Genomic DNA, 27,330 nt, shown 5'->3' with positions numbered 1-27,330 from the left:
AAGCAACGCCTATAAAGCCCGTACCCCAGCGAGAGTCGACGTCTACAGGAGAGAAGGTGGGCGGGCGGGTAGCGGGGAGGAAAGAAAAGCGGAATTTAAAAAAATGCAAAGACCCGTTTCTCGCATCCCACGGGGAGTTAAAGAACTTCAAAACATGAATGCCTGAGGTTGGCCTGTACACACTGGGTTGGTAGGAGGGGTCCTGGGCTCTGTGGGGAGAATTAAATAAAGTGGCCAAGCTCCTTGTAAAGAAACATGAAAGCAAAGGGGAAGAGTCCACCTCAAAGCTAACTGGCGAGTTTACTGTAGGGGATGAGTGAGCACAGTTTCTTTACGCAGGTTGCCTACTCTGCTCTTAAGAGTTCCCGAGGAGCACGGGCAAAAAAACACATTCGGTATCAGTCCAGTGGTTTTGCAAAAAGTACGTTTAAAAAAAAAACCCTACAAGTGTGGGAACCGGGGGGGCTTCCCATTGAGGAGTGGGAAAATTCACTTGTCCACCGAACAGAGAACAAAGAGATCTTAGAGGCACATCGCTTAACCCTTTCACCCGGCCAGCGCTGGTCATGCAGAAGTTTCCAGAACCACGTTAAACTCCGTTTATTGCTTGGAATGTAAACTCGCTTTTTTCCACCCCTGTTAACTACGGACAGTTATTATTATTTAATTTGCAACTCTGCTGGCATTCTTATTGAATCCCATTTGCATCGCTGATGGTCTAGTAAAGGTTGTTTAAAACCAGTTTTTTCCCCCCCCTCGTACTCGTCCCTCCCACCCCTAGTTTCTTTAACTCTTGCAGGGGTGCAGTTCCAGGTGTCCATCTTTCGGATGAGACGTTAAACCGAGGCCCCGTCTGCTCTCTCAGGTGGACGTAAAAGATCCCGCGGCACTATTACGAAGAAGAGCAGGGGAGTTATCCCCGGCGTCCTGGATCAATATTTATCCCTCAACCAACATCACTAAAACAGATTATCTGGTCATTATCACACTGTTGCTTGTGGGAGCTTGCTGTGTGCAAATCAGCTGCCGCGTTTCCTACACTACAACACTGATTACACTCCAAAAGTACTTTGTTAGCCGTGATTCGCTTTGGGACGTCCGGTGCTTGTGAAAGGAGCACGGAGAGAGGGAAATCTGTCAACAACAGGCAGCAGTCTCGGGGACCTTGATGGGGAGAGGAAAGAGCCTTCACAGATGCATAAAAATAATCCCCCAAAAAGTAACTGAATCTGTTTTTTTTGTTTTGGATTCCTGGAATGTTATGCCCACTTTTCTGAGATAAGAGTACAGCAACGGTAAGTATTTTGCAAACAAAATATTCTTGTACCAGCTCTTCTTCGAAATAGTAGCTGTGGGATCTTTTACCAGACGGGGCCTCAGATTAACATTTCATCCGAAAGACAGGCAGATGGACTGAACCCCGGAAAGAGTTAAATATTCTTGTATCAGCCTCCCATCTTCCACCCTCCGTATACTTGAGCTCATCCAAAACTCTGCTGCCCGTGTCCAAACTCGCACCAAGTCCCATTCATCCATCACCCTCTGTGCTCGCTGAACTACATTGGTTTCGGTCCGGCAACACCTCGATTTTAAAATTACATAAGAGCATAAGAAATAGGAACAAGAGTAGGCCATATAACCCCTCGAGCCTGCTCCGCCATTCAATAAGATCATGGTTGATCTATCATGGACTCAGCTCCACTTCCCCGTCTGCTCCCCATAACCCCTTATTCCCTTCTCATCCTTGTGTTCAAATCCCTCCATGTCTAGGACAAGCGGACATAACTTTAAAATCGGAGCCAGGCCATTCGGGGGGAGAAGTTAGGACACACTTCTTCACGCAAAGGGTAGTGGAAGTGTGGAACTCTCTATCATAAAAAGCAGTGGATGCTGGGGGGGGGGGGGGGGGGCGGAGGGGGGGAATTAATCATTTTAAATCTGAGATCGATAGATTTTGCTAGACAAGGGTATTAAGGGATATGGAACCAAGGCAGGTGGATGGAGTTAGGATACCGATCAGGCAGGATCTCATTGAATGGCGGAACAGGCTTGAGGGGCTGAATGTCTTCCTCTTGGGCTCAATTTTCCCCAGTGATTTGTGCCGTTTTTTTGGAATAGGTTGTTCTTTTTGGTTTAAGTTGAAAAACCAGTTTCCCAATCAATTTGCATCAGTGTAACTCAATTAGTTACGATTTTTTAAAGTCAGTTTGTTTTCAGCCAAAGGGGGCGTAACCAGCTACCTATGCCACATTTTCCCGGGCACAGTCAAAGAATTGAAAAACACATAGCAGCAACTTACCTCCAACCCCACCCGGAGAGACAGAGACACAGAGAGAGACAGAGAGACAGAGAGTCAGAGAGACAGAGAGACAGAGAGTCAGAGAGACAAAGAGTCAGAGAGTCAGAGAAGCCACGCCAAAATGAAGAAATCCAATGGGGAAACTTGGAACATTTTTTTTTTTGCGTACTTGGGCCCAAAAAAATCGGGCGCAACTATTCAAGTACGCCAAAAAAATGCTTTGGGGAAAATTGTGCCCCTTGTTTCTAAACATACTTATGGACTGTAACAGCAGGAATAGTTATTACATTTTTGATTAGCCGGCCTCTGCTATTCTGGGTAAACGCCCATTCAATGCCACGAGTGGTCCACATGCTGCCAATAGAGTAGTAACATGGGGAGGCAGAGACTGCCGACCATCGGGTCAAGCCCAAAGGTCAATATGGGGTATGGTAGCATGGTAGCATAGTGGTTATATTAGATTAGTGGTAATCCAGAGGCCTGGATTAATGATCCGGAGACGTGAGTGCAAATCCCATCATGGCAATTGGGGAATTTAAATTCAGTTAATTAAATACATTTGGAATAAAATAAAAAGTTAGTATTGGTAATGGTGACCATGAATCAACCGGATTGTTGTAAAAACCCATCTAGTTCACTAATGCCTTTTAGGGAAAAAAATCTGCCGTCCTTACCCGGTCTGGCCTATATGTGACTCCAGACCCACAGCAATGTGGTTGACTCTTAACTGCCCTCTGAAATGCCCCTCAGTCGTATCAAAACATTGCTATGATTGACTGCAGCGGATCACAAAGGTGGCTCACCACTTCCTACTCAAAGGCAATTAGGGATGGGCAATAATTGCCGGCCTTGCCAGCGACACCCACATTCGTGAATGCCCCAAAAACAGTCTCTCTCAAACCCTAAATCGCTACTCGTACTAAAAGTCTTTCCAGCTCCCTTTTGAATTTGACGACATTCTGTCATTTGGAATTCTTCCCCCAAAGTGGCAAGTTGGATCCAAAATTGGCTCAGAGGCAGGAAGCAAAGGGTAATGGTTGCTGGATGTTTTTGTGACTGGAAGGCTGTTTCCAGTGGGGTTCTGCAGGGCTCAGTACTGGGTCCCTTGCTTTTTGTGATATATATCAATGATTTGGACTTGAATGTAGAGGATATGACTAAGAAGTTTGCAGATGATACTAAAATTGGCTGTGTGGTTGACAATGAAGTAGAAAGCTGTACAATGCAACATGATATCAATGTACTGGGCAGAACAGTGGCAAATGGAAATCAATCTGGAGAAGTGTGGGGTAATGCATTTGGGAATGGCTAACAAGGCAAGGGATACACATTAAATTGTAGGACACTAAGAAGTGTAGAGGAACAAAGGGACCTTGGAGTGCTTGTCCACAGATCCCTGAAGGTAGCAGGCCAGGTAGATAAGGTGGTTAAGAAGACATATGGAATAGTTGCCTTTATTAGCCGAGGCATAGAATACAAGAGCAAGGAGGTTATGCTTGAACTGTATAAAAAGACTACTGCGTGCAGTTCTGGTCACTACATTACAGGAAAGATATGATTGCACCAGAGAGGGTACAGAGGAGATTTACGAGGATGTTGCCTGGACTGGAGAATTTTAGCTACGAGGAAAGATTGGATAGGCTGGATTTGTTTCCTTTGCACAGAGGAAGCTGAGAGGAGACCTTATTGAGGTGTATAAAATTATGAGGGGTCTAGATAGAGTGGATAGGAAGGACTACTTTCCCTTAGCAGAGAGGTCAATAACCAGGGGGCATAGATTTAAAGTAATTGTTAGGTTTAGAGGGGATTTGAGGGGAAATTTCTTCACTGGGGGTCTGGAACTCACTGCCCGAAAGGGTAGTAGAGGAATAAACCTTCACCACATTTAAAAAGTACTTGGATGTGTACTTGAAGTGCCGTAACCTACAGGGCTACGGACCAAGAGCTGGAAAGTGGGATTAGGCTGGATAGCTCTTGGTCGGCCGGCACGGACACGATGGGCCGAAATGACCTCCTTCCGTGCTGTAAGTTTCTATGATTTGATAAAAGGCTGTGGATGCTGAGGGACACTTGGAGCTTTCAATACGGAGATCAAGAGATTTTTGTTGGGTATGGGTATCAAGGGACATGGAACCATGTTCTCACTGAATGGTGGAACAAGCTCGAGGGGCTGAATGGCCTCCTCCTGTTCTTACATGAAACCAAAGGTGGCAGGCTATGAAATTTGAAACTGTCCTTTAATTATAGTTGCCTTTGTAGTATGTATTAGGGAAGTTGTCAGACAGTTCTGTTGTTGGGTATTTACAGTATTAGGAAGCAATTTGACCTTCTGATTAAAAGGTTAACCCCATGCTTGCTGTAATTTTGTACATTAGCAGATTAACAACAGTCAGAAGGCAGGATGACCGTACGTGATCAGAGATGTAAAGATGGTAAAGCAGGTAAACCGAGAGGCTAAAAAATATTTATAGAAACAAAAACCTTAAAAAGTTAAAGGGCCCCAGGTCAAATCTCCTGTCAGTGCCAAATTAGCCAGGAGAGTGGTTGGTGCGTTAGAATTGGCCTTAGTATCCTGGATTAGGATGTGGGGGGGGGGGGGGGGGCGGGGAGAAGAAAGAGAGTGGGAAAAAAATAAATCAAGACTGTATTCCTGTCCCTGATCACTAGGCAGTGACTTGTGAGTGAGTGACTTGTGAGTGGAGATTGAGTGAGTGGAGAGTGAGTGAGTGAGTGGAGAGTGAGTGAGTGAGTGGAGAGTGAGAGAGATAGAGAGAGAGAGAGAGAGAGAGAGAGAGAGCGAGAGGGTGGGTGAGTGAGTGAGTGCACGCGCGAGAGTGAAGAGCGAATGCGCGCGTGAGTGAGTGAGTGAGTGCACGCGCGAGAGTGAAGAGCGAATGCGCGCGTGAGTGAGTGAGTGAGTGCGCGCGCGAGTGTGTGTGTGTATGTGCGAGAGTGCGCGCGAGAATGTGCGCGCGAGTGTGAACAAGCGCATGCGAGAGTGTACGAGGGCGTGCGAGCATCTGCGTGTGCAGGTGTGCAAAGGTCGATGTGTGCAGCCAGGATGGGGCTCAGCTGTGGTGCCACCCATGGTTAAATAGTCTGCAGACACACACATCTACGCTCACACCTGCTGAATAGTCATTCGGGGGAAGCACCAGCAAGTTACTTGCTAGCACCCAGGGATCCGTACCCCTGCAAAAAGTCAGCACCTTCAGGAGAGAAAAGGAGAAAATTGGAAAGGGGAAGGTGGAGAAAAACTTTAAAAAACACGTTTTAATAAAAGATTCGCTCGACTTAAAAATAAAGCTTAAAACCAAACTTATTCAATTAATGGGAGCGAGCACAACGAAGGTGGGAATGAAACCTGGGAGAGGGGAATTTCAATCTCTTTTCATTTAGAGAAATATTCACTTGACTGGACTCGCCTGTAGCGTATCAGGATTCCTTTTTAGCTGCACAGCCTTTGCATTCAGCAAGAAGCAATACCTTCCTTTACAAGGCCCAGATTCCACTTCTCCCCACCGCAGAGACGCTGGGTACTGCTGTGTCTTTTCTCTCTCTTTTATTTTAACCCCTCTTGTAAAGGTTAAGTTTGTATGTGTAAACGGTCATGTCACACAGTTATGAGAAACAGCCACCCCCTGCAACTGGGGCAGACACAGAGCAAAGACAGCGACCCACAGCCCCTTTCATACTCGCAAAAACAAACAGAGATGGCACTGTACCCTCTCCTTATTGACCATCTGTTGCTACCAGTGGCTGCAATGTGCCAAAGGACAATACAGGCTGCCTTCCATCAGGCCACCCACCGCCAAAGCTGAGGCCGCATCCTCCCCCTCCCCATCGACAAGCGAGACCCTCCAGGTCCGCCCCCCTCCCCAACCCCCGTCCCTTCATGAACACACAATGCGGCAGGGTTGGTGGAAGCCGAGGCATGTTGGAGGTGCAATAAGGCAGTGGGGTAGCCCTTTCATTGCTGCCTGCCTTTCATAGTTGGCTGCATAGCAACACGGCTCCCCTCACATCACTGCGGCAATTGCAGCCAGTCTCAGCAACTAGATCCTTAAAGGGACAGGGGAGCAAAGTTTAACTCATTGCGCTTGGGGGGGGGGGGGGGGGGCTGGGGGGTGGTGGGGGAGAGGGAGGTAGCGACTTCACTATGTCATAGTCAACACAACGATGTCACAGCATTTAATGTTTATAAATGTAAAAAAGGGAAACATTCAAATAACACGCAGGGTCCCAGGAGGGCGCGAGGAGAAGGAACCACAGAAAATGTGGAGTGCAGGAATCGAGAAAACCCAGGAAAGAAGGTAAATATAGAACATTAAAGGAGAAAAAGAGAGCAAGAGAGAGAGAGAGAGAGAACTAGAAAGAGAGAGCAAGAGAGAGAGCGTGAGAGAGAGCGAGAGAGAGCGAGAGAGAGCGAGAGAGAGCGAGCGTGAGAGAGAGAGAGCGAGAGAGAGAGAGAGAGAGAGAGAGCGAGAGAGAGAGAGCGAGAGAGAGAGCGAGAGCGAGAGAGAGCGAGAGAGAGAGAGAGCGAGAGAGAGAGAGCGAGAGAGAGCGAGAGCAAGAACAAAGCAGAGAGACAGACAGGAGCGGACTGGTGATATTGGAAATTGGGAGATTTCCCGAGCACATCCGTGAATAGTTCCCTCGTGCGGTACTTTTGGCACCCTCCCTAGTTCCGTGAGCTATTGGATGCAGTTGGTCTGCCCCAGAGAGAGAGAGATTCAATGATGCAGCAGTGCCTTGAGACCTTTCTGCACTCTTCACACACATTACTTTCATTGTTGTCATGTTGATAAAGGTAGCAGCCATTTTTCATACAGCAAGATCCCACTGGCAGCAACGAGTTAATCTGATTTTGGTAGTGCTGGTTGAGGAAAGAATATTATCCTGGGCAGCCGAGAGAAGCCTCTGCCCTTCGGCCAGTAGTGCCACGGGAACATTAGCATCCACCTGGAGAGGCAGACATGGTCACCATTTTATGTCCCACCCAAAGGTGAGACCACCGACAGTACAGTACTCCCTCAGTAACAGAAAGGAAATGTATGGGGAGGGGAGAGAAATGAGGAAGGAGAAAGAAAATTAGTGAAGGAAGCTGGAAAAGACGGGAAAGGGAAGATTTTTCTTAAAAGCAACTTGGGGTGTGAGGGTCCTTTGCTGTGAGTAGGATGGCGAGAGAGAGTCGATAAGTGGACTAACTTTGTGTGTGACGGGCGATATGGCAGGCTGGGGCCAGCAGCAACTCTGTCCAACAGCAGTTCACCAATCTACTGCTGAGTGATTGCAAGGACCAGCCCCGGCCCAGGTCTCAGGCCAGAACTCCCAATGTATATTCGCTGCCAGAGCCAGCGACAGGGTCCTCGCGTGCATTACCGGTGGCAGGTCTGAGGGCTCCGCAATAGGAACAGGAGGAGGTCACTGAGCCCGTCGAGCCCTTCCTCCCCTGGAGTTCTCCCCGCTGTCCTGGGCCAATATTTATCCCTCAACCAACATCACTAAAACACATTATCTGCTCACTATCACGTTGCTGTTTGTGGGAGCTTGCTGTGTGCAAATTGGCTGCTGCGTTTCTTACATTACAACAGTGACTAACGCTTCAAAAGTGCTTCATTGGCTGTAACGCACTTCGGGATATCCTGACGTCATGCAGGCTGCTAAATAAATGCAAGTCTTTTTTTCTTTCTTGTTCCGCCATTCGATTAGATCAGGGCTGATTTGTACCTCAACTCCATTTACCCACCTATGTTTCATATGGGGGAGACTAGAACTAGAGGGCATGATCTTAGAAACATAGAAATATAGAAAATAGGTGCAGGTGTAGGCCTTTCGGCCCTTCGAGCCTGCACCACCATTCAATATGATCATGGCTGATCATGCACTTCAGTACCCCATTCCTGCTTTCTCTCCATACCCCTTGATCCCTTTAGCCGTAAGAATAAGGGGTCGCCCATTTAAAACTGAGATGAGGAGAAATTTATTCTCTGAGGGTTGTAAATCTGTGGCATTCGCTGCCTCAGAGAGCTGTGGAAGCTGGGACATTGAATAAATTTAAGACAGAAATAGACAGTTTGTTAAACGATAAGGGTTATGGGGAGCAGACAGGGAAGTGGAGCCGAGTCCATGATCAGATCAGCCATGATCTTATTGAATGGCGGAGCAGGCTCAAGGGGCCGTATGGCCTACTCCTGCTCCTATTCCTTATGTCCTTATATCCCTTACCGAACAAAAATATATCAATCTCAGTCTTGAAAATTTCAATCGAACCCCAGCTTTTGGGGAAGAGTGTTTCACATTTGCACGCAGAGGACGGTCGTACCCCATCAGTCTGACCATGCTCCACACCAATGGCACCCCACCAAGGAGTCCACATCAGCAGGCCAAGGGCGAGGGGAGAAAATCGGCAGCAAAATAAAGCCGGATGAGAAACAGGCAGAAACACAGTCTGGGGTGTAAAACAAAAAGAAAACTTTAATTGTTCTTCATTTAATGTGAAGAAGTCAACAGTTGCAAAAATAGAACAAAAACGCATCAAAGAACGTATAGACATCAAAGAAAAACTTTAAACAAACGCACACCTTGTCCACTCCAGCCACAGCTGGCTTTTGAAGCCAGACTTGCGCAAAGCTCACATATTCCCACACACTTTTCACAAACCATTGTTATGTTTCTTTTCTTGGATGAAAATAAAATATTCTAACTGGTGTCAGCCGTGGCTCAGTGGGCAGCACTCTCGCCTCTGAGTCAGAAGGTCGTGAGTTCAAGTCCCACTCCAGAGATCTGAACACATAATCTCAGCTGCCACTCCCGGTGCAGTACTGAGTGTTGCATCGTCGGAGGTGCCGTCTTTTGGATGAGAGGTTAAACCGAGGCCCCGTCTGCTCTCTCTGATGGATGTAAAAGATCCCACGGTGCTATTTCGAAGAACAGGGGAGTTCTCCCTGGTATCTAGGCCAATATTTATTCCTCAACCAACATCACCAAAAAACATAATATGTGGTCATGATTCCTACATTACAGAACACTTCAGAAGTTCTTCATTGGTAAAGTGCTTTAGGACGTCCTGAGGTGGTAAAACGCGGAACAGAAATGCTAGTCTTTCTTTTACTGTACCATAAATACTCAGCTGTAAAGGTGACCCATATACAAGTCAAACTTCCATTCACCTGCTCAAAATAACCCAGTGCTGGAACAGGAGACTGAGGCCTCAGAGAGAGGTTAAAATAAAATAAATATTCTTGGATACAGAATGAGTTAGATACAGAATAAGGCTACACTGTCCCATCAAACACTCCCAGGGCAAGTACTGCATGGGTTAGATCCAGAGTAAAGCTCCCTCTACACTGTCCCATCAAACACTCGCAGGACAGGTACAGCACGGGTTAGATACAGAGTAAAGCTCGCTCTACACTGTCCCATCAAACACTCCCAGGGCAGGTACAGCACGGGTTAGATACAGAGTAAAGCTCCCTCTACACTGTCCCATCACATACTCCCAGGGCAGGTACAGCATGGGTTAGATACAGAGTAAAGCTCCCTCTACACTGTCCCATCAAACACTCCCAGAGCAGGTACAGCACGGGTTAGATACAGAGTAAAGCTCCCTCTACACTGTCCCATCAAACACTCCCAGGGCAGGTACACATAAATTAGATACAGAGTAAAGCTCCCTCAGTACTGCTGTGGGATGGTGCCAAGCAGGAACGGGACCAACACTGCCCTGAGCACCTTTCTCTTTGCACTCTCACATCCAGCCGTGAAAGGAAATTGTCTCCTCATTCGATGCAATGACTGGAGTCCAGGTAATAAGGGTGAAAGGTCAGTATTGGACCAGATTGCAGCACCCAGCACCATCTGAACTTTGGTTTCTAGCCAGGAGCATTTGCACACTTCCGAATTTTTTCGGTCAATAACGGGATGACTCCTTTGATGTGGCTTCCCATCTGATCTTTGCAAAGGATTCAAAAGATAAAGGTAATGCAAATTTCCAGTTTGGCAAAGAAAAAAAATTACAAAATTGCTCACCAAAGATGAGGGCGAAATCACATCAAAAGATCCCACCTCAGAGACCGTGCAACATCAAGGAACCTCAGGCATACCACACGCTACAGTTCACCTTCTTATTGGAGGTGGCAGTGTACCGAGAACATCCCCCCCCCAACAAGGGAAATCAAATCAACCTCAGCTCAACCTGTTTTATGTTTATTCCCCATTAAACAAAGTATCTCACCATGTCTAGCTCATTCTTGGGTATCCATTATCCTATTTATAAAGCAGTCAAACCCCTCGATTAGATTCCAGCCTGTAACTCACTCCGGGTATCTGTTATTCTATATATAAACCCCCCGAACCCTTCGATTAGATTCCAGCCTGTAACTCACTCCCGGGTATCCGTTATTCTATATATAAACCCCCCGAACCCTTCGATTAGAATCCAGCCTGTAACTCACTCCCGGGTATCTGTTATTCTATATATAAACCCCCCGAACCCTTCGATTAGATTCCAGCCTGTAACTCACTCCCGGGTATTCGTTATTCTATATATAAACCCCCCGAACCCCTCGATTAGATCCCAGCCTGTAACTCACTCCTGGGTATCCGTTATGCTATATATAAACCCCCCGATTAGATTGCAGTCTGTAACTCGCTCCTGGGAGTTTGTTATAATAGGTATAAACACCACAGCGGGTATTATCTAAAGGATACGTTTATTAAGTTTGATGTATTTTTCAAACAGTCTGTGCAACACAATCTCTAACAATAAAAGATTTCCCTATTTGGCCGCTCAGCTAAATGCTGCACTCAGTGAACAGGCGAAACCCACAGTGCAGGAAGGTCCTGAATTCGAACCCTAGCCTGGGCTCAGTTAGCGGATCACAGCCGGAGGAACCGCCACCGAGATGTGTCGATACGAGCACGGATGTGCGTGCTGCATATGCACGAGTATGCGTGCGCACGAAACCGTGCGCGCGAGACACCGACAGGAGAGGACTAGATCGGGTCGCACTATATTGCCTGTCGACATTCACCGCCTTGGCTCAGGCGTGACTATTGGGCGGTTGGATGAGGTGGGTGAACCGGATTGCGGCAAAGGCCAGCACCAATCTTTGGGGCAAGAGGTGAGTGAAAAGGAGTGAGAAATAAAATCTGATGGTCCCTCCCCAGCTTTAGCACAGTCCTGTCGTTGCACAGGTGGAGGTGAATCCCCTGGCCTGTCAGCACAGCTTGTGTGTTCTCCTTGCTTGGTGCTGACATCACCAGCTTACATCAAAGACCTCTCTCCCCCCAAACACCTGACAGGCGGTCCTGAATGGTGGGAACCTGCACCACAAGCCTGGGCGTGAGCTTCAATAGCACGACATGCAGAGAACAAGCTTCAGATAATGGGAGATACAAAAGGGGGAGGCCAAGATGACCCCTATGTGTGGAAGAAAACACACACACTTGCGCATATGCCATCACAATGGCTCAAAAAGGTAAACCTGTACCAGGGCGACTTTGTACTTTCACAAAATATACATGATTATACACACAGAAGATAAAAGGATGAAAGCAAAACATCTGTTTCACAGCAGCCCACCTGGCCTCCACTAACAAGGGAAAGAAGATAAATCAACTTCCAGATTCTTACATTATCTTCACTGACCAAACCATGTATAGCGACAACCTGTAACTCAGGTATCCAGAATACAATGTATAATCACTCCCGTTTCCCCCCGCCCTCCACACCGAACCCCTCGATTAGATTCCAGCCTGTAACTCACTCCCGGGTATCTGTTATTCTATATATAACCCCCCGAACCCCTCGATTAGATTCCAGCCTGTAACTCACTGCCGGGTATCTGTTATTCTATATATAAACCCCCCGAACCCCTCGATTAGATTCCAGCCTGTAACTCGCTCCCGGGTATCTGTTATTCTATATATAACCCCCCGAACCCCTCGATTAGATTCCAGCCTGTAACTCACTCCCGGGTATCTGTTATTCTATATATAAACCCCCCCCGAACCCCTCGATTAGATTCCAGCCTGTAACTCACTCCCGGGTATCTGTTATTCTATATATAGACCCCCGAACCCCTCGATTAGATTCCAGCCTGTAACTCACTCCTGGGTATCCGTTATTCTATATATAAACCCCCCAAACCTCTCGATTAGATTCCAGCCTGTAACTCACTCCCGGGGATCTGTTATTCTACATATAAACCTCCCGAACCCCTCGATTAGATTCCAGCCTACAACTCACTCCCGGGGATCTGTTATTCTACATATAAACCTCCCGAACCCCTCGATTAGATTCCAGCCTGTAACTCGCTCTCGGGTTTGCGTTAATCCAAATACAAAAATGATCTGCAATCCCTGAGTAGATCACAATCTGCAATCAATTATCCTGATTAAATTGAGGTGCAGACTATATGCAATTTATTAACTATTCTTTCACTGGGGTGCGGCTTATATGCACTGTGGCCTGCATGCAAGTAAATACAGTATTTAAAAGCCAACTTTAATACTGGCAAGTCGCAGTGGGTAGACCGTGACGTTGAGCATGTTTACATTACAGCAGCAGCTGATGCTCAAGACTCTCACTCCAACCTCGCACTCGAAGAAATGAAGCATTACATTGAGTGTTTTAAAAAAATATTCTTTGGAGTTTATAAGAATGAGGTGTGATCTCATTGAAACTGTTACGCTCATAATAAAGTGATACAACTGAGTACTGTATACAATGAGTAAGTGTGACCTTAGCTCCTTTAATTAAACTCCAGAGTGTTGGTACAACATGGGAGGCCTGCTTATATACAGTGCTCCCAAGGGATGCTGGGATCCCTTGGGACTCCAACAGGTAGGCACTCTGGTGGTGGTATGATACAGGTTGCCAAAGGTTACATACGTAACATCACTCCCTTCCCAAGTCGATAGTACACTTATTTACAGGGTGAGACGATCTGGAGCTTTTCGCTCCCTTGTCGATCGTCTCAGTACAAATGTAGGTGTGGGTGAGTTGGATGGTTCTTCGCTGGGCTGCTGGCCTTGCCGGGTTGTTGGGGATGGTGAGTTCAGCTTCGTGGTCAACCATGATGTCGGTTGCCACTTGTGTGTGTGTTGGAGGGTTGAAGTTGGTGGTGTCCTCTTCGGGTTGCTCGTGGCTGTTTGTGAATCGCAATTTGGTTTGGTCCAAATGCTTCCTGCATGTTAGTCCATTGGTCAGTTTGACCTGAAACACCCTACTCCCTTCTTTGGCTATGACCGTGCCAGCAAGCCATTTGGGACCATATCCATAGAGGAGTACAAATACAGGGTCATTTGCGCTATCATGGTTCATGCTTTGTTGATGCTGCCTGCCCTCGACATGATCATGGAGATTAGGGTGGACAAGAGAGAGTCTTGTTTTGAGCGTCCTTTTCATGAGCAGCTCGGCTGGGGGAACCCTGGTGAGCGAGTGGGGTCTGGTGCGGTAGCTGAGCAGGACTCGGGACAGGCAGGTCTGCAGGGAGCCTTCTGACACACATTTCAAGCTTTGCTTGATGGTTTGGACTGCCCATTCTGCTTGGCCATTGGATGTGGGCTTGAACGGGGCAGATGTGACGTGCTTGATCCCATTGTGGGTCATGAATTCCTTGAATTCAGCACTGGTGAAACACGGTCCATTGTCGCTGACAAGGACATCAGGCAGGTCGTGTGTGGCAAACATGGCTCATAGGCTTTCAATGGTGACAGTGGATGTGTTTACAAACATTATTACATATTCAATCCATTTTGAATAAGCATCCACAACAACCGAGAACAATTTGCCTAGGAATGGGCCCGCAAAGTCAACGTGGATCCTAGACCATGGTTTGGAGCGCCATGACCACAAACTTAGCGGTGCCTCTCTGGGTGCATTGCTCAGTTGAGAGCAAGTGTTGCACTGGCGCACTCATGACTCTAAATCTGAGTCGATGCCGGGCCACCACACATGGGATCTGGCTATAGCTTTCATCATTACTATGCCTGGGTGAGTACTGTGTAGGTCGCGTATGAACGTTTCCCTGCCTTTCTTAGGCAAAACCACGTGATTACCCCACAAAAGACATTCCGCCTGTATGGACATTTCGTCTTTGTGCTGCTGGAACGGCATGATCTCTTCATGCGTCTCCGCTGGGACGCTGGACCAGTTCCCATGGAGGACACAGTTATTTTTAACCAGGGACAGTAAAGGAACCTGGCTGGTCCAGGTCCTGATCTGGCGGGCCGTAACGGGTGACTTTTCATTTTCAAATGCATCCATCACCAAGAGCAAGTCTGCAGGCTGTGCCATTTCCATCTGGTGGTAAGCAATGGTAGCCGACTGAGAGCATCAGCGCAGTTCTCTATGCCTGGTCTATGGCAGATTACATAGTTGTATGCAGAAAGCGTGAGCGCCCATCTTTGGATGCAGGCAGAGGCATTGGTGTTAATCTCTTTGCTCTCTGAGAATAGCGATATGAGCGGCTTATGGTCAGTTTCTAGCTCAAACTTGAGACCAAATAGATACTGATGCTTTTTTTTCACCACGTAACGCATGCCAGAGCTTCTTTTTTAATTATGCTGTAGGCCCTTTCGGCTTTGGACAAACTCCTGGACGCATAGGCGACCGGTTGCAATGTTCCCGATTCGTTAGCCTGTTGTAACACACGATGCATCGCAAGCTAGTACTAATCGTTTACATGGGTTATACAGAACAAGCAGTTGTTGGAACAGAGCAGATTTCTAGCTTTCTCAAAAGCAGCCTCTTGTGATTTCCCCCATACCCAGTCGTCTCCCTAGCAACACATGTAGAGGTTCTAGCAAGGTGCTTAACCCGGGTAGGAAATTACCAAAATAGTTGAGGAGTCCCAGGAACAACCGCAGCTCCGTCACGTTCTGTGGTCTCAGCGCGTCCTTGATGGCCTCCGTCTTGGTGTCGGTGGGTCTGATGCCGTCTGCCGCAATTCTTCTTCCCAAGAACTCGACCTCTGTTGCCAGGAAAACACACTTCGAGTGTTTCGACCTGAGTCCCACGCGATCTAGCCGACTTAGAACCTCTTCCAGGTTCTGCAAGTGCTCGATGGTGTCCCGACCTGTGACCAGTATGTCGTCCTGGAAGACCACAGTGCGCGGAACCGACTTTAACAGGTTCTCCATGTTCCGTTGGAAAATTGCCACGGCCGAACGAATCCCAAACGGGCATCTGTTATAGATGAACAGACCTTTGTGCGTGTTGATGCAGGTGAGGCCTTTCGAAGATTACTCCAGCTCCCGCGTCATGTAGGCCAAGGTCAGATCCAACTTGGTGAACGTCTTTCCTCCTGCCAGTGTCGCAAAAAGGATGTCTGCCTTGGGTAGCGGGTACTGGTCCTGCAGTGAAAAACGGTTAATCGTTACTTTATAGTCCCCACAAATTCTGACCGTGCCGTCACCTTTGAGAACCGGAACAATCGGACTGGCCCACTCGTTGAACTCCACCGGCGTGATGATGCCTTCTCGCTACAGCCTGTCCAGCTCAATTTCCACTTTCCCTCACATCATATATGGCACCACCCGTGCCTTGTGGTGGATGGGTCCTGTACCGGGAACCAAGTGGATCTGCACCTTCGCCCCTGAGAAACTTCCAATGTCTGGCTCAAACAACGACGGGAACCTGCTCAGAACCTGGGCACATGAGGTGTTGTCGACAGACGAAAGCACTAGGATGTCGTCTTAGTTCCAGTGGATTTTTCCCAGCCAGCTTCTGCCGAACAGTGTGGGGCCATCTCCTGGTACAATCCATAGTGGGAGTTCGTGCACTGCTCCATCATAGGAGACTTTTACTGCTGCACTGCCAATTACAGGGATCAGCTCTTTGGTGTAAGTTCTTAGCTTGATGTGAATGGGGCTAAGCTTGGGCCTGAGTGCCTTGTTGCACCACAGCCTGGCGAAGGCCTTTTTTGCTCATGATAGACTGACTCGCACCCCTGTCCAGTTCCATGGATACTGGAATTCCGTTCAGTTCAACTTTTAACATGATCGGTGGACTTTTCGTGGTGAAGGTGTGTACTTCTGCCTCCTCGGTTCGAGTCTCTAGTTCAGCCTGATCCACAATGGATTGATCTTCCTCTGCAACATGGTGGTTTGCAGGGTTTGCAGCTCGTCTGCACATTCGCTGGAGGTGTCCCATTGTTTCACAGCCTTTGCACGCATAGTGTTTGAAGCGGCATTGATGGGCTCGATGATCACCTCTGCAGCGCCAACAAGGTGTTAACTGTCTCGCATTAATGATTGATGGCAGACTCTGGGTCATCTGAGGTCGTGCAGCTGCATTCTGTCATATGCATTCCTGCCTGAAAACGATGTTGCTTTGTGTACAGTACTAGCTGAAACCTCTTTATGCTGCAAAATTTGTTTGGTGTTATCGCTGGTGGACATAAATGCCTGGGCTATCGTTATGGCTTTGCTCAGTTCGGTGTTTCAATAGTCAATAGTTTGCGAAGGATAACCTCATGGCCAATGCCAAACACAAAAAAGTCTCTTAGCATTTGCTCAAGGAATCCATCGAATTCGCATTGTCCTGCAAGGCGCCTTAGTTCGGCGACGTAGCTCACCACTTCCTGGCCTTCAGACCGTTGACACATGTAGAACCAATACCTTGCCATCAAAACGCTTTCCTTCGGATTTAGGTGCTCCCGGATCAGCGTACACAGTTCTTCATAGGATTTGGTTGTTGGTTTCACCAGAGCTAGAAGATTCTTCATGAGGCCATAGGTTGTTGCCCCACAGACGGCAAGGAGGATAGCCCTTCGTTTGGCAGCGTTCTCGTTCCCTTCCAGCTCGTTGGCCACGAAGTATTGGTCAAGTCGCTCCACGAAGGCCTCCCAATCATCCCCTTCTGAGAATTTCTCCAGGATACCAACAGTTCTTTGCATTTTCGCGTGGTTGTTCGTTATCTCGTCGCCAATTGTTATGCTCATAATAAAGTGATACAACTGAGTACTGTAAGCAATGAGTAAGTGCGACCTTAGCTCCTTTAATTACAACTCGAGTGTTGGTACAGCATGGGAGGCCCGCTTATATACAGTGCTCCCAAGGGATGCTGGGATCCAAAAGGTCAGCCCTCTGGTGGTGGTATGATACAGGTTGCCAAGGGTTACATAAAACAGAAACGTCTAAGATTCTTACAGGGCTTGACAGGGTAGATGCAGGGAGGATGTTTCCCTCGGGCTGGAGGGTCTAGAACCAGGGGTCAGAGTCTCAGGATAAGGGGTTGGCCATTTAGGAGCGAGATGAGGAGGAATTTCTTCACTCAGAGGGTGGTGAATCTTTGGAATTCTCTGTCCCCAGAGGGCTGTGGAGGCTCAGTCATTGAGTGTGTTCAAGGCTGAGATTGACAAGATTTTTGGACTTTACGGGAATCGAGGGATATGGGGATCGGGCAGGAAAGTGGAGTTGAGGTCGAAGATTAGCCATGATCTTATTGAATGGCGGAGCAGGCTCGAGGGACCGTATGGCCTACTGTTGCTCCTAATTCTTATATTCTCATCTGAAAAAAAAACCCACTCTGACTCACTTCGAGTTGGATGAAGAGGGTCAGAGAGGAATTTTGCAATTCCAGTATTTAGCAGTGACTGCTTTCCTTCTCTCTCATAACCTATATTGGTGTACAATGTTCCTTCTCATTTTGTTTTGTGTGGAGTCCCTTTAAATTTGCTGTGTGGCTGCTCATGCTTGGTATCTCATCCGGCAGCAACGGCTGGAGGGACCTCGCGTGGCTACGCACCTTAGGGCGAATATTGCTGGTGTATGGTTCCACAGTTTAGGGGGGGGGGAGGGGGCAAGAGAGTAAAGTAGAAATAGAGAGTGCAAAAGAAAGGAACAAAATAATTAGGAGGAGTTGGCCATTCGGCCCCTCGAGCCTGCTCTGCCATTCAATAAGATCATGGCTGATCTTCAACCTCAACTCTATTTTCCTGAACTGTCCCCATATCCCTAGATTCCCTTCATATCTAAGAATCTATCAATCTCAGCTTTGAATATACTCAACAACTCAGCCTCCGCAGCCCACTGGGGTGGAGAATTCCAGAGATTCACCATCTTCAGAGAAGAAATATTTCCTCATCTCAGTCCAAAATGGCCAACCCCTTATCCTGAGACTGATCGCTGGTTCTAGACACCCCCCGGCCAGGGGAAAACATCCTCCCTGCATCTACCCTGTCAAGCCCTGTAAGGATTTTGTATGTTTCAATGAGATCACGTCTCACTCTTCTAAACTCCAGAAAATATAGGCCTATACTACTCGATCTATCCTCATAGGACAATATAAACAATGAGCAGAAAAAGAGAAACAGAAAGAATGAAAGAGTCGAATAAAAAGGGAAAGAGTAAAAAAAAGAAAAGAAAAATAGAGGGACTCACATAGCAAGAGAGAGAAATTATTAGTTGGACATAAAGTTAGATACTAGAATGTGAAAGAAAAAAAAATGCACAAGATAAGAGAGAGATACAAACAGAGAAAGAAGAAGCTGAGAGAGAGAGATGAACAAATTATGGAGAGAGAGCGAGAGTGAGAGAACACAGAGAGAAGAGAAACCAAAGAAAGAGAGAAAAAGATTACAACTTCCTGTCACACGCTTCGAGCAGCTTCAGCCAACACCTAAACTTGACACCTGTCTGTTACAAATAGATCTGTTAGCTCTTGCCCTTCTCAGCGGGTCTGACATTAAACCGCTTCCACAAGCTGCCAGTCAAATGAAGAGCGATCGCCAGTTAAAAGAGAAATTAAACTACTAGACAAGACTAATCTCCTTCTATTGCCTCTGCTTGCCTCCTCAGTAGATAAACTCAAACCCTGTCTGTCCGTGTTCCTAATCCTGGTTAATACAGCTTTGTTATTCAGACAGACTCGAGCTCCCCCAGCTGCATTGAGCTATCCATCCTCCGCAGTGGAAAATGGCCTATGAATTTTCTTTGGCTTCATTGCCTCATGCGGTGTTCACTCACCCTCACAAGCCGTTCCCAGCTTCGAATTGTCCAGGTGTGGTTACAGGACACACCATCCCTCACCTCCAGCCTCTGCTCTTCACTTCAGTCAATACTGCTATGGTCAGTAATCCCAGAGCTTTCAGCTCTTCTTCCGCTGTAGCTTCCTACACACTCTACTGCCTCTCTGCATTGAAATGGAGGCTCACTACACCATCTCCGACTCCCAGTAGCTCAAAATTGCAGAACGCCTCACCCTCCTCAGTCTTACCTGGGGGTGTCAGTTGTGGCCCAGTGGGTAGCACTCTCGCCTCGGAGTCAGAAGGTTGTGGGTTCAACGCCCACTCCCGACACTTGAGCGCATAATCCAGGCCAACACTCCAGTGCAGTGCTGAGGGAGCGCCGCACTGTCGGGAGGGGCAGTATTGAGAGAGCGCCGCACTGTCAGAGGGGCAGTACTGAGGGAGCGCCGCACTGTTGGAGGGGCAGTACTGAGGGAGCACCGCACTGTCGGGAGGGGCAGTACAGAGGAGCGCTGCACTGTTGGAAGGGCAGTACTGAGGAAGCCCTGCACTGTCGGAGGTGCCATCTTTCGGATGAGACATTAAACCGAGGCCCCGTCTGCTCTCTCAGGTGGACGCAAAAGATCCCATGGCACTATTTCGAAGAAGAGCAGGGGAGTTATCCCTGCTGTCCTGGCCAATATTCATCCCTCAACCAACATCACTAAAAACAGATTAGCTGGTTATTATCACATTGCTGTTTGTGGGAGCTTGCTGTGCGCATATTGGCTGCCGTGTTTCCTCCATTACAGCAGTGACTACACTTCAAAAAGTATTTAATAGAGTAAAGCGCTTTGGAACATCCTGAGGTTGTGAAATCCAACTTCTTTCTTTTCTGAAACAAAGGAGAAGATTCCAGCGGTCTCGAGGGGCAATAGCCCCACGCCTGCTGTGCTACTCATGGGGTTGGATTCTTGAATTCCTTACCTCTGAAGGTCCCAGATCCGTAAAGGTGAGGCGTGCCCACAGCAAGCAGTCCCCGTCATGACAGAACTGGAAGAGAGAAAGCACACGCACTTTGAAAAACAGAAGTGAATTTGGTTTGAAACAAAGGGCATTTTTTCATTTCCTGGATTTTTTTGTTCTTGTTTGGGGGGTGGGGGGGGGGGGGGGGGGGGGAGAGGAGGAGGAACCTCTGCACCCCACTTTTTACCCCTTTAATGTTTGGCAAAGGGAGCTATTCTACATAGGAACAGGAGGAGACCATTCAGTCCCTCGAGCCTGCTCCACCATTCAGTTAGATCATGGCTGATCTGTACCTCAACTCCATTTACCCGCCTTTGCTCCATATCCCGCGATACTCTTACCCGACAAAAATCTATCCATCTCGGTCTCGAAAATTTCAATTGACCCACAGTCTTTTGGGGGAGAAAATTCCAGATTTCCATCGGTATAATGAGAGTCACTGTGGAACACGGAGACCCTGAATGCACACACACACACACCTTTCAGCAGAGGCCTGTGGAGAGCAATCAGGAAGCGGAAACTACATCTTCCCTTTCCTCACTCAAGGTGCGGAGGCTAATTGTGACCCCCTCCAATGGCCCCCTGTTCAGTCATCAAACTCCGCACAAATCAGGGCCAGCACCCGAGTTCCTCCTGGTTTAATTGGTTCAGTTTCCGACTGGGTAAGCCAGCTGAGCCATCGAGGGTGGGGGTGAGAGTGTGGGTGGGTGGGGAAGGGTGTTGAGGGTAAGGAGAAGGAGCAGAGATCCATAATTTTGGTACAGAAAAAAAACCCTGTACTTGTGAATAAGCTACACTCATCAGATGCTGAAACGCTAGAGAAAAAAAAAATCAAAACAAGTCAACGGGGATCAAGTGCACAGGTTCAATGGAGGAATGGGTTAACCCCAATCCAGTGAGTGGATCCATGGTTAAGGGCGGGGGGCGGGATTGGAATTAGCCATTCTCCAGTTGGTACACTGTGCTCTCCAGCGGGCCTCTGAAGCTCAGAATCATTTATTACACGACACAATGCAGGGGTGGAGCAGTTAGCACAATCCCACACAGGCTGCGGATCACCTGAAAGGACACCCGCACCCCCCCACCACCACCGCAAAGACCCAGCTACAACCTGCTGAGTTCCCACCACCTAGCTCCTTTCACTCTGCCCCTGGGGGACCACTACACTCACGGACACACTAATAGCTTTTAGTTTCCATTCACACGAAAACCTGCCACGCTAAAATTGGCACGCAGACCACCAACACTGAGCCCTCCCCAACCCCAACCTTTCAGCGCAAGGGTTTATGCCTCCCTCTCCGTTCCCTCCCCTCCCCTCACCCCCAGGCTCAGTTTTCAATCTCAAGACCTTATTTTAGTACAAAAGGAAAGGACTGAAATGTTCACATTTCTATACAATTTCCGATCAAAGGGCACATTCCTTTGATATTTGGACAGAGGTGTCCACAGCCCAGTTTTTTAGCTTAATTTGCTGATTGGTGTACAGTACATTACACCATAGACAGAAGCAGTGGCTCATGAGCTCGTACCTGAAGTACAGCAACAACTTTTAAAATAGGCAAATAAAACAGGCGCGATTTGTATATCATGTAACATCACAAAGCTCCTGGTTGTTCAGCAGGGTAAGGGTCACTCACTGTGTAACTGTACAGAGTCACTGTTTATTCAGGGTAAGGGTCACTCACTGTGCAACTATACAGAGTCACTGTTTATTCAGGGTAAGAGTCACTCACTGTGCAACTGTACAGAGTCACTGTTTATTCAGGGTAAGGGTCACTCACTGTAACTGTACAGCGTCACTGTTTATTCAGGGTAAGGGTCACTCACTGTGCAAATGTATAGAGTCACTGTTTATTCAGGGTAAGGGTCACTCACTGTAACTGTACAGAGTCACTGTTTATTCAGGGTAAGGGTCACTCACTGTAACTGTACAGAGTCACTGTTTATTTCGGGTAAGGGTCATTCACTGTAACTGTACAGAATCACTGTTTATTCAGGGTAAGGGTCACTCACTGTGTAACTGTACAGAGTCACTGTTTATTCAGGGTAAGGGTCACTCACTGTAACTGTACAGAGTCACTGTTTATTCAGGGTAAGGATCACTCACTGTGTAACTGTACAGAATCACTGTTTATTCAGGGTAAGGATCACTCACTGTGTAACTGTATAGAGTCACTGTTTATTCAGGGTAAGGATCACTCACTGTGTAACTGTACAGAGTCACTGTTTATTCAGGGTAAGGGTCACTCACTGTAACTGTACAGAGTCACTGTTTATTCAGGGTAAGGGTCACTCACTGTAACTGTACAGAGTCACTGTTTATTCAGGGTAAGGATCACTCACTGTAACTGTACAGAGTCACTGTTTATTCAGGGTAAGGGTCACTCACTGTAACTGTACAGAGTCACTGTTTATTCAGGGTAAGGATCACTCACTGTAACTGTACAGAGTCACTGTTTATTCAGGGTAAGGGTCACTCACTGTAACTGTACAGAGTCACTGTTTATTCAGGGTAAGGGTCACTCACTGTAACTGTACAGAGTCACTGTTTATTTAGGGTAAGGATCACTCACTGTGTAACTGTACAGAGTCACTGTTTATTCAGGGTAAGGATCACTCACTGTAACTGTACAGAGTCACTGTTTATTCAGGGTAAGGATCACTCACTGTAACTGTACAGAGTCACTGTTTATTCAGGGTAAGGGTCACTCACTGTGTAACTGTACAGAGTCACTGTTTATTCAGGGTAAGGGTCACTCACTGTAACTGTACAGAGTCACTGTTTATTCAGGGTAAGGGTCACTCACTGTAACTGTACAGAGTCACTGTTTATTTAGGGTAAGGATCACTCACTGTGTAACTGTACAGAGTCACTGTTTATTCAGGGTAAGGATCACTCACTGTGTAACTGTACAGAGTCACTGTTTATTCAGGGTAAGGGTCACTCACTGTAACTGTACAGAGTCACTGTTTATTCAGGGTAAGGGTCACTCACTGTAACTGGACAGAGTCACTGTTTATTCAGGGTAAGGATCACTCACTGTAACTGTACAGAGTCACTGTTTATTTAGGGTAAGGATCACTCACTGTGTAACTGTACAGAGTCACTGTTTATTCAGGGTAAGGATCACTCACTGTGTAACTGTACAGAGTCACTGTTTATTCAGGGTAAGGGTCACTCACTGTGTAACTGTACAGAGTCACTGTTTATTCAGGGTAAGGATCACTCACTGTGTAACTGTACAGAGTCACTGTTTATTCAGCATTTCTGGCTGGACCACATCAAGCAATATTGGGCCTCATTCTGCTCTGCCAAAACCGCTCACTAATCCAGCATCATCCTGGAATGAAGATAGCCCCCAGCTTCTACTTTCCACGACCAATCATCTCCGAAACCACCCCCCCCACCTCACCTTCAACAACTGCGAGGAGCTCACAGACTTCTTTTTCACTAAGATGGAGACCATCATTCCCACTGTTGACCACCGAACTTCCATTCCTGCCCCCATGTGAGCTAACTTGCGATATGTTCCTTCTCCTCAGGTATTATTGCCCATCCCTTACAAACCTGCCGTCATCATTTCCATCCTCAAAAAAAACTCCCTGACCCTCCGTTCTTGCAAACTACCGCCCCCATCTCCAAACTCCTTTCCAGACACCTTGATAGTGTTGTCGCATCTCAAATCCATGCCAATCTTTCCCGCAACTCCATGTTTGAACCTCTCTAATCAGGCTAGCACGGCACTGAAACAGCTTAATTCCAGTCACAAATAACATCCTCTGTGACTATGAGTACAGTGCATTATCCTTCCTCATCCTTCTCCATCTGTCTGCAGCCTTTGACATGGCTGACCATCATCCTCAGCACCTTCCAGCTGGTGTCCAGCCGAGTGGGACTGCCCACACTTGGTTCCACTTTTACCTATTGAGTCGCAGCCGGGGCATCTACAGCAAGGGCTTCTTCCTGCCCCTGCATTGTTCGCTCTGGAGTCCCCCAGGGAACGATCATGAGCCCATCCTCTTCCTGATCTACATGCTGCCTCATGTAGATCAGGAAGAGGATGGGCTCATGATAGTTCCCTGGGGGACTCCAGAGCGAACACATGTCTGAAGATGATACCCAAGCTCGACTTCTCCACCCCCTCTCTCTCCACCCCTTCTCTTTCTCCACCCCCTCTCTCTTTCTCTCTCCAGCCCCCCCTCTCTCTCTTTCTCTCTCCAGCAACCCCCCTCTCACTCTCTCTCTCTCTCCACCCCCTCCCTCTCGCGCTCTCTCTCTCTCTCCACCCTCTCCCTCTCTCTCTCCACCCTCTCCCTCTCCCTCTCTCTCTCCACCCTCTCCCTCTCCACCATCTCCCTCTCCCTCTCTCTCTCCACCCTCTCCCTCTCTCTCGCCACCCTCTCCCTCTCCATCCTCTCTCTCTCTCCACCCTCTCCCTCTCTCCACCCTCTCCCTCTCTCCACCCTCCACCCTCTCTCCACCCTCCACCCTCTCTCCACCCTCCACCCTCTCCCTCTCTCCACCCTCTCCCTCTCTCCACCCTCTCCACCCTCTCCCTCTCTCCACCCTCTCCCTCTCTCTCTCTCCACCCTCTCCCTCTCTCTCTCTCCACCCTCTCCCTCTCTCTCTCTCTCTCCACCCTCTCCCTCTCTCTCTCTCTCTCCACCCTCTCCCTCTCTCCACCCTCTCCCTCTCTCCACCCTCTCCCTCTCTCTCTCTCTCTCTCTCTCTCTCCCTCCCTCTCCACCCCCTCAACTGTGTGTTGTCGACAGACAGTGCTGCAAAATGTTCCACTTAAACATTAGAAATATTGACCCCATCGTCTTTGGCCTCTGCCACAAACTCCGTACCCCCGCCACCAATTCCATCTCCCTTCCCGGCCACCGTCGATGATTAAACAGACCGCTTTCAACCTTAGCACATTATTTGACTCCGATTTGTGCATCGGATCCTTCACAGACCGCCTACTTGCACCAACATAACATTTCCCATCTCCGCCCCTGCCTCAAGCCATCTGCTGCTGAAACCCTCAATGATGCCTTTGTCATCCCCAGACTTGACTTTTCCAATGGGGTTCTGGCCGGCCTCCAATCCGCCACCTTCCACAAACCCGAGCTCATCCAAGACTCTGCTGCCCATATGCTATCCTGCACCGTCCCGCTCACCCATCACGCTTGTGCATGAGCTCCCAGTCCCCCAACGCTTCAAATTTAGAATTCTCGCCCTCGTGTTCAAATCGCTTGATGGTCTAACACCCCTCACGCCCCCATCTCTCCATCCTTACAACTACCGAGAATTTGACACTCCTCTAACTCTGGCCTCTTGTCCATCCCCCACTTCCTTCGCCCTACCATTGGCAACCAAGCTTTCAACGGTCTAAGCCCCAAGCTCTGGAATACCCTTCCTAAACGTCTTAATCTCTCTTCCTTTGAGGCCCTCCTTAAGACCCATCTCTTAGGCTAAGCCTTTTAACACCCCCACCCCTAATATCTGCTTCTTTGGCTTTCGTCAATTTTTCGCAGATTACGCATCTGTGAAGGACCTTGGGATGTTTTTTGACATTAAAGGTGCTATACAAACGCAAGTTGATGTTGCCTCACTCACTGTTAATGTACAGAGCTCCTGTTTATTCAACAGGGTAATGGTTATCTGTTGTGAAATCGTGAACCGTTACGACTTGGAAATTCCCGGGTCAGTTGGGCCATAAATGAATAATGTCAGTGTGTCTCACCGGGATCCGTCAGTTATCCTATTTACACCGCATGTGAGATATCAGTGTATCGCACTGGGACCCATCAGTTATCCTATTTACATAGTGTACCACACCGAGATCCGTCAATTATCCTATTTACACAGTGTATCACACCGGGACCCGTCAGTTATCCTATTTACACAGTGTGACACACCGAGACAGGCGGTCTGCACAGAGCGGGATTAAACGGAGTACACTTAAACAGTGTTTTATTTGGGAATTTGGAGCAGAGGGGGAAGGAGTTGCTACCTTTTGCCTACACTACTTGTTGTGCTTTGTGTTACTGGTAGATACTTAATTTCATTGCCCATAACTTAATCTAGATCAAATAAGTTGTCAAGAAACTAAACTGTAAACTACGTTACTTAAATACAAATTTAATAAGATTAATGAAGTAGAACAAGGTGATATAGGGATGGCAGTGCAGGTGGTGTGCCGCAGCTGCAGCATGTGGGAGTTTGTGGAGAGCATTGTGATCCCGGACAACCATGTTTGCAGTAAGGGCCTGCATCTTGAGCAACTTCAGCTCGGAGTTGTTGAACTGCAGTCTGAAGTACAGACATTGCGGGGCATCAGGGAGGGGAGAGTTACCTGGACACTTTGATCCAGGAGGTAGTCACACTCCTTAGGTTAGGTAGTGGTGCAGGTATGGTTAGTGGTCAGGGACAGGAGGATGTGACTATAACTCAGGTAGGTAAGGAGACCCCAGGTGCAGTGCTGGAGGAGCATCAGCATTTGTCGTTATCCAATAGGTATGAGGTTCTTGCTGCCTGTGTGGATGAGGGAAAAGCCTGCAGGATGAATGAGCAAGCTGACCATGGTGCAGGAGGTCATGCAAGTGCAGGGAGTGAAAGGGAATGTAGTTGTGGTAAAGGACAATATAGTCAGAGGGATAGATACTGTTCTCTGCAACTGCGACCGGTAGTTCCAAAGGCTGAGTTGCCTGAGTTTCCAGGGTTAAAGACATCTCCTCACGGCTGGAGAAGAACATGGAGTGGGGAGGGGCAGATCCAGTTGTCGTGGTCCACGTAGGAACCAACGACATAGGTAGAATTTGGAATGAGGTTCTGCTGAGAGAGTTTGAGGAGTTGGGGGTCCAAATTAAAAAGCAGAACCTTAAAGGTAATAATCTCTGGATTGTTATCCGAGCCACGCGCCAATTGGTATAGGGACAAGCAGATTAGAAGCTTAAATGCGTGGCTCAGAGAGTGGTGTGGGAGGCAGGGGTTTTGCTTCTTGGGCCACTGGCACAGTATTGGGGAAAGAGGGAGCTGTTCCGTTGGGATGGGCTCCA

The 27,330-nt window shown here is 47.9% G+C and overlaps 1 protein-coding gene across 3 annotated transcripts in view; it reads right to left on the bottom strand.

The window, feature by feature from the left end:
• Positions 1 to 27,330, bottom strand: part of fbxw4 (F-box and WD repeat domain containing 4) — a 158,163-nt gene that overhangs the window by 46,020 nt on the left and 84,813 nt on the right. For all 3 annotated transcript variants that reach the window (XM_070876390.1, XM_070876392.1, XM_070876391.1), the window contains one exon: positions 20,245 to 20,310. In XM_070876390.1, coding sequence (XP_070732491.1) covers positions 20,245 to 20,310 — 66 coding nt within the window. The remainder of the gene's footprint in view (positions 1 to 20,244; positions 20,311 to 27,330) is intronic.

The sequence above is a fragment of the Pristiophorus japonicus genome, chromosome 3 (genome assembly GCF_044704955.1).
Source record: "Pristiophorus japonicus isolate sPriJap1 chromosome 3, sPriJap1.hap1, whole genome shotgun sequence".
NCBI lineage: Eukaryota > Metazoa > Chordata > Chondrichthyes > Pristiophoridae > Pristiophorus > Pristiophorus japonicus.
Note: the sequence above shows the minus strand (reverse complement) of the source record. Positions and strands in the feature narration are given on the sequence as shown.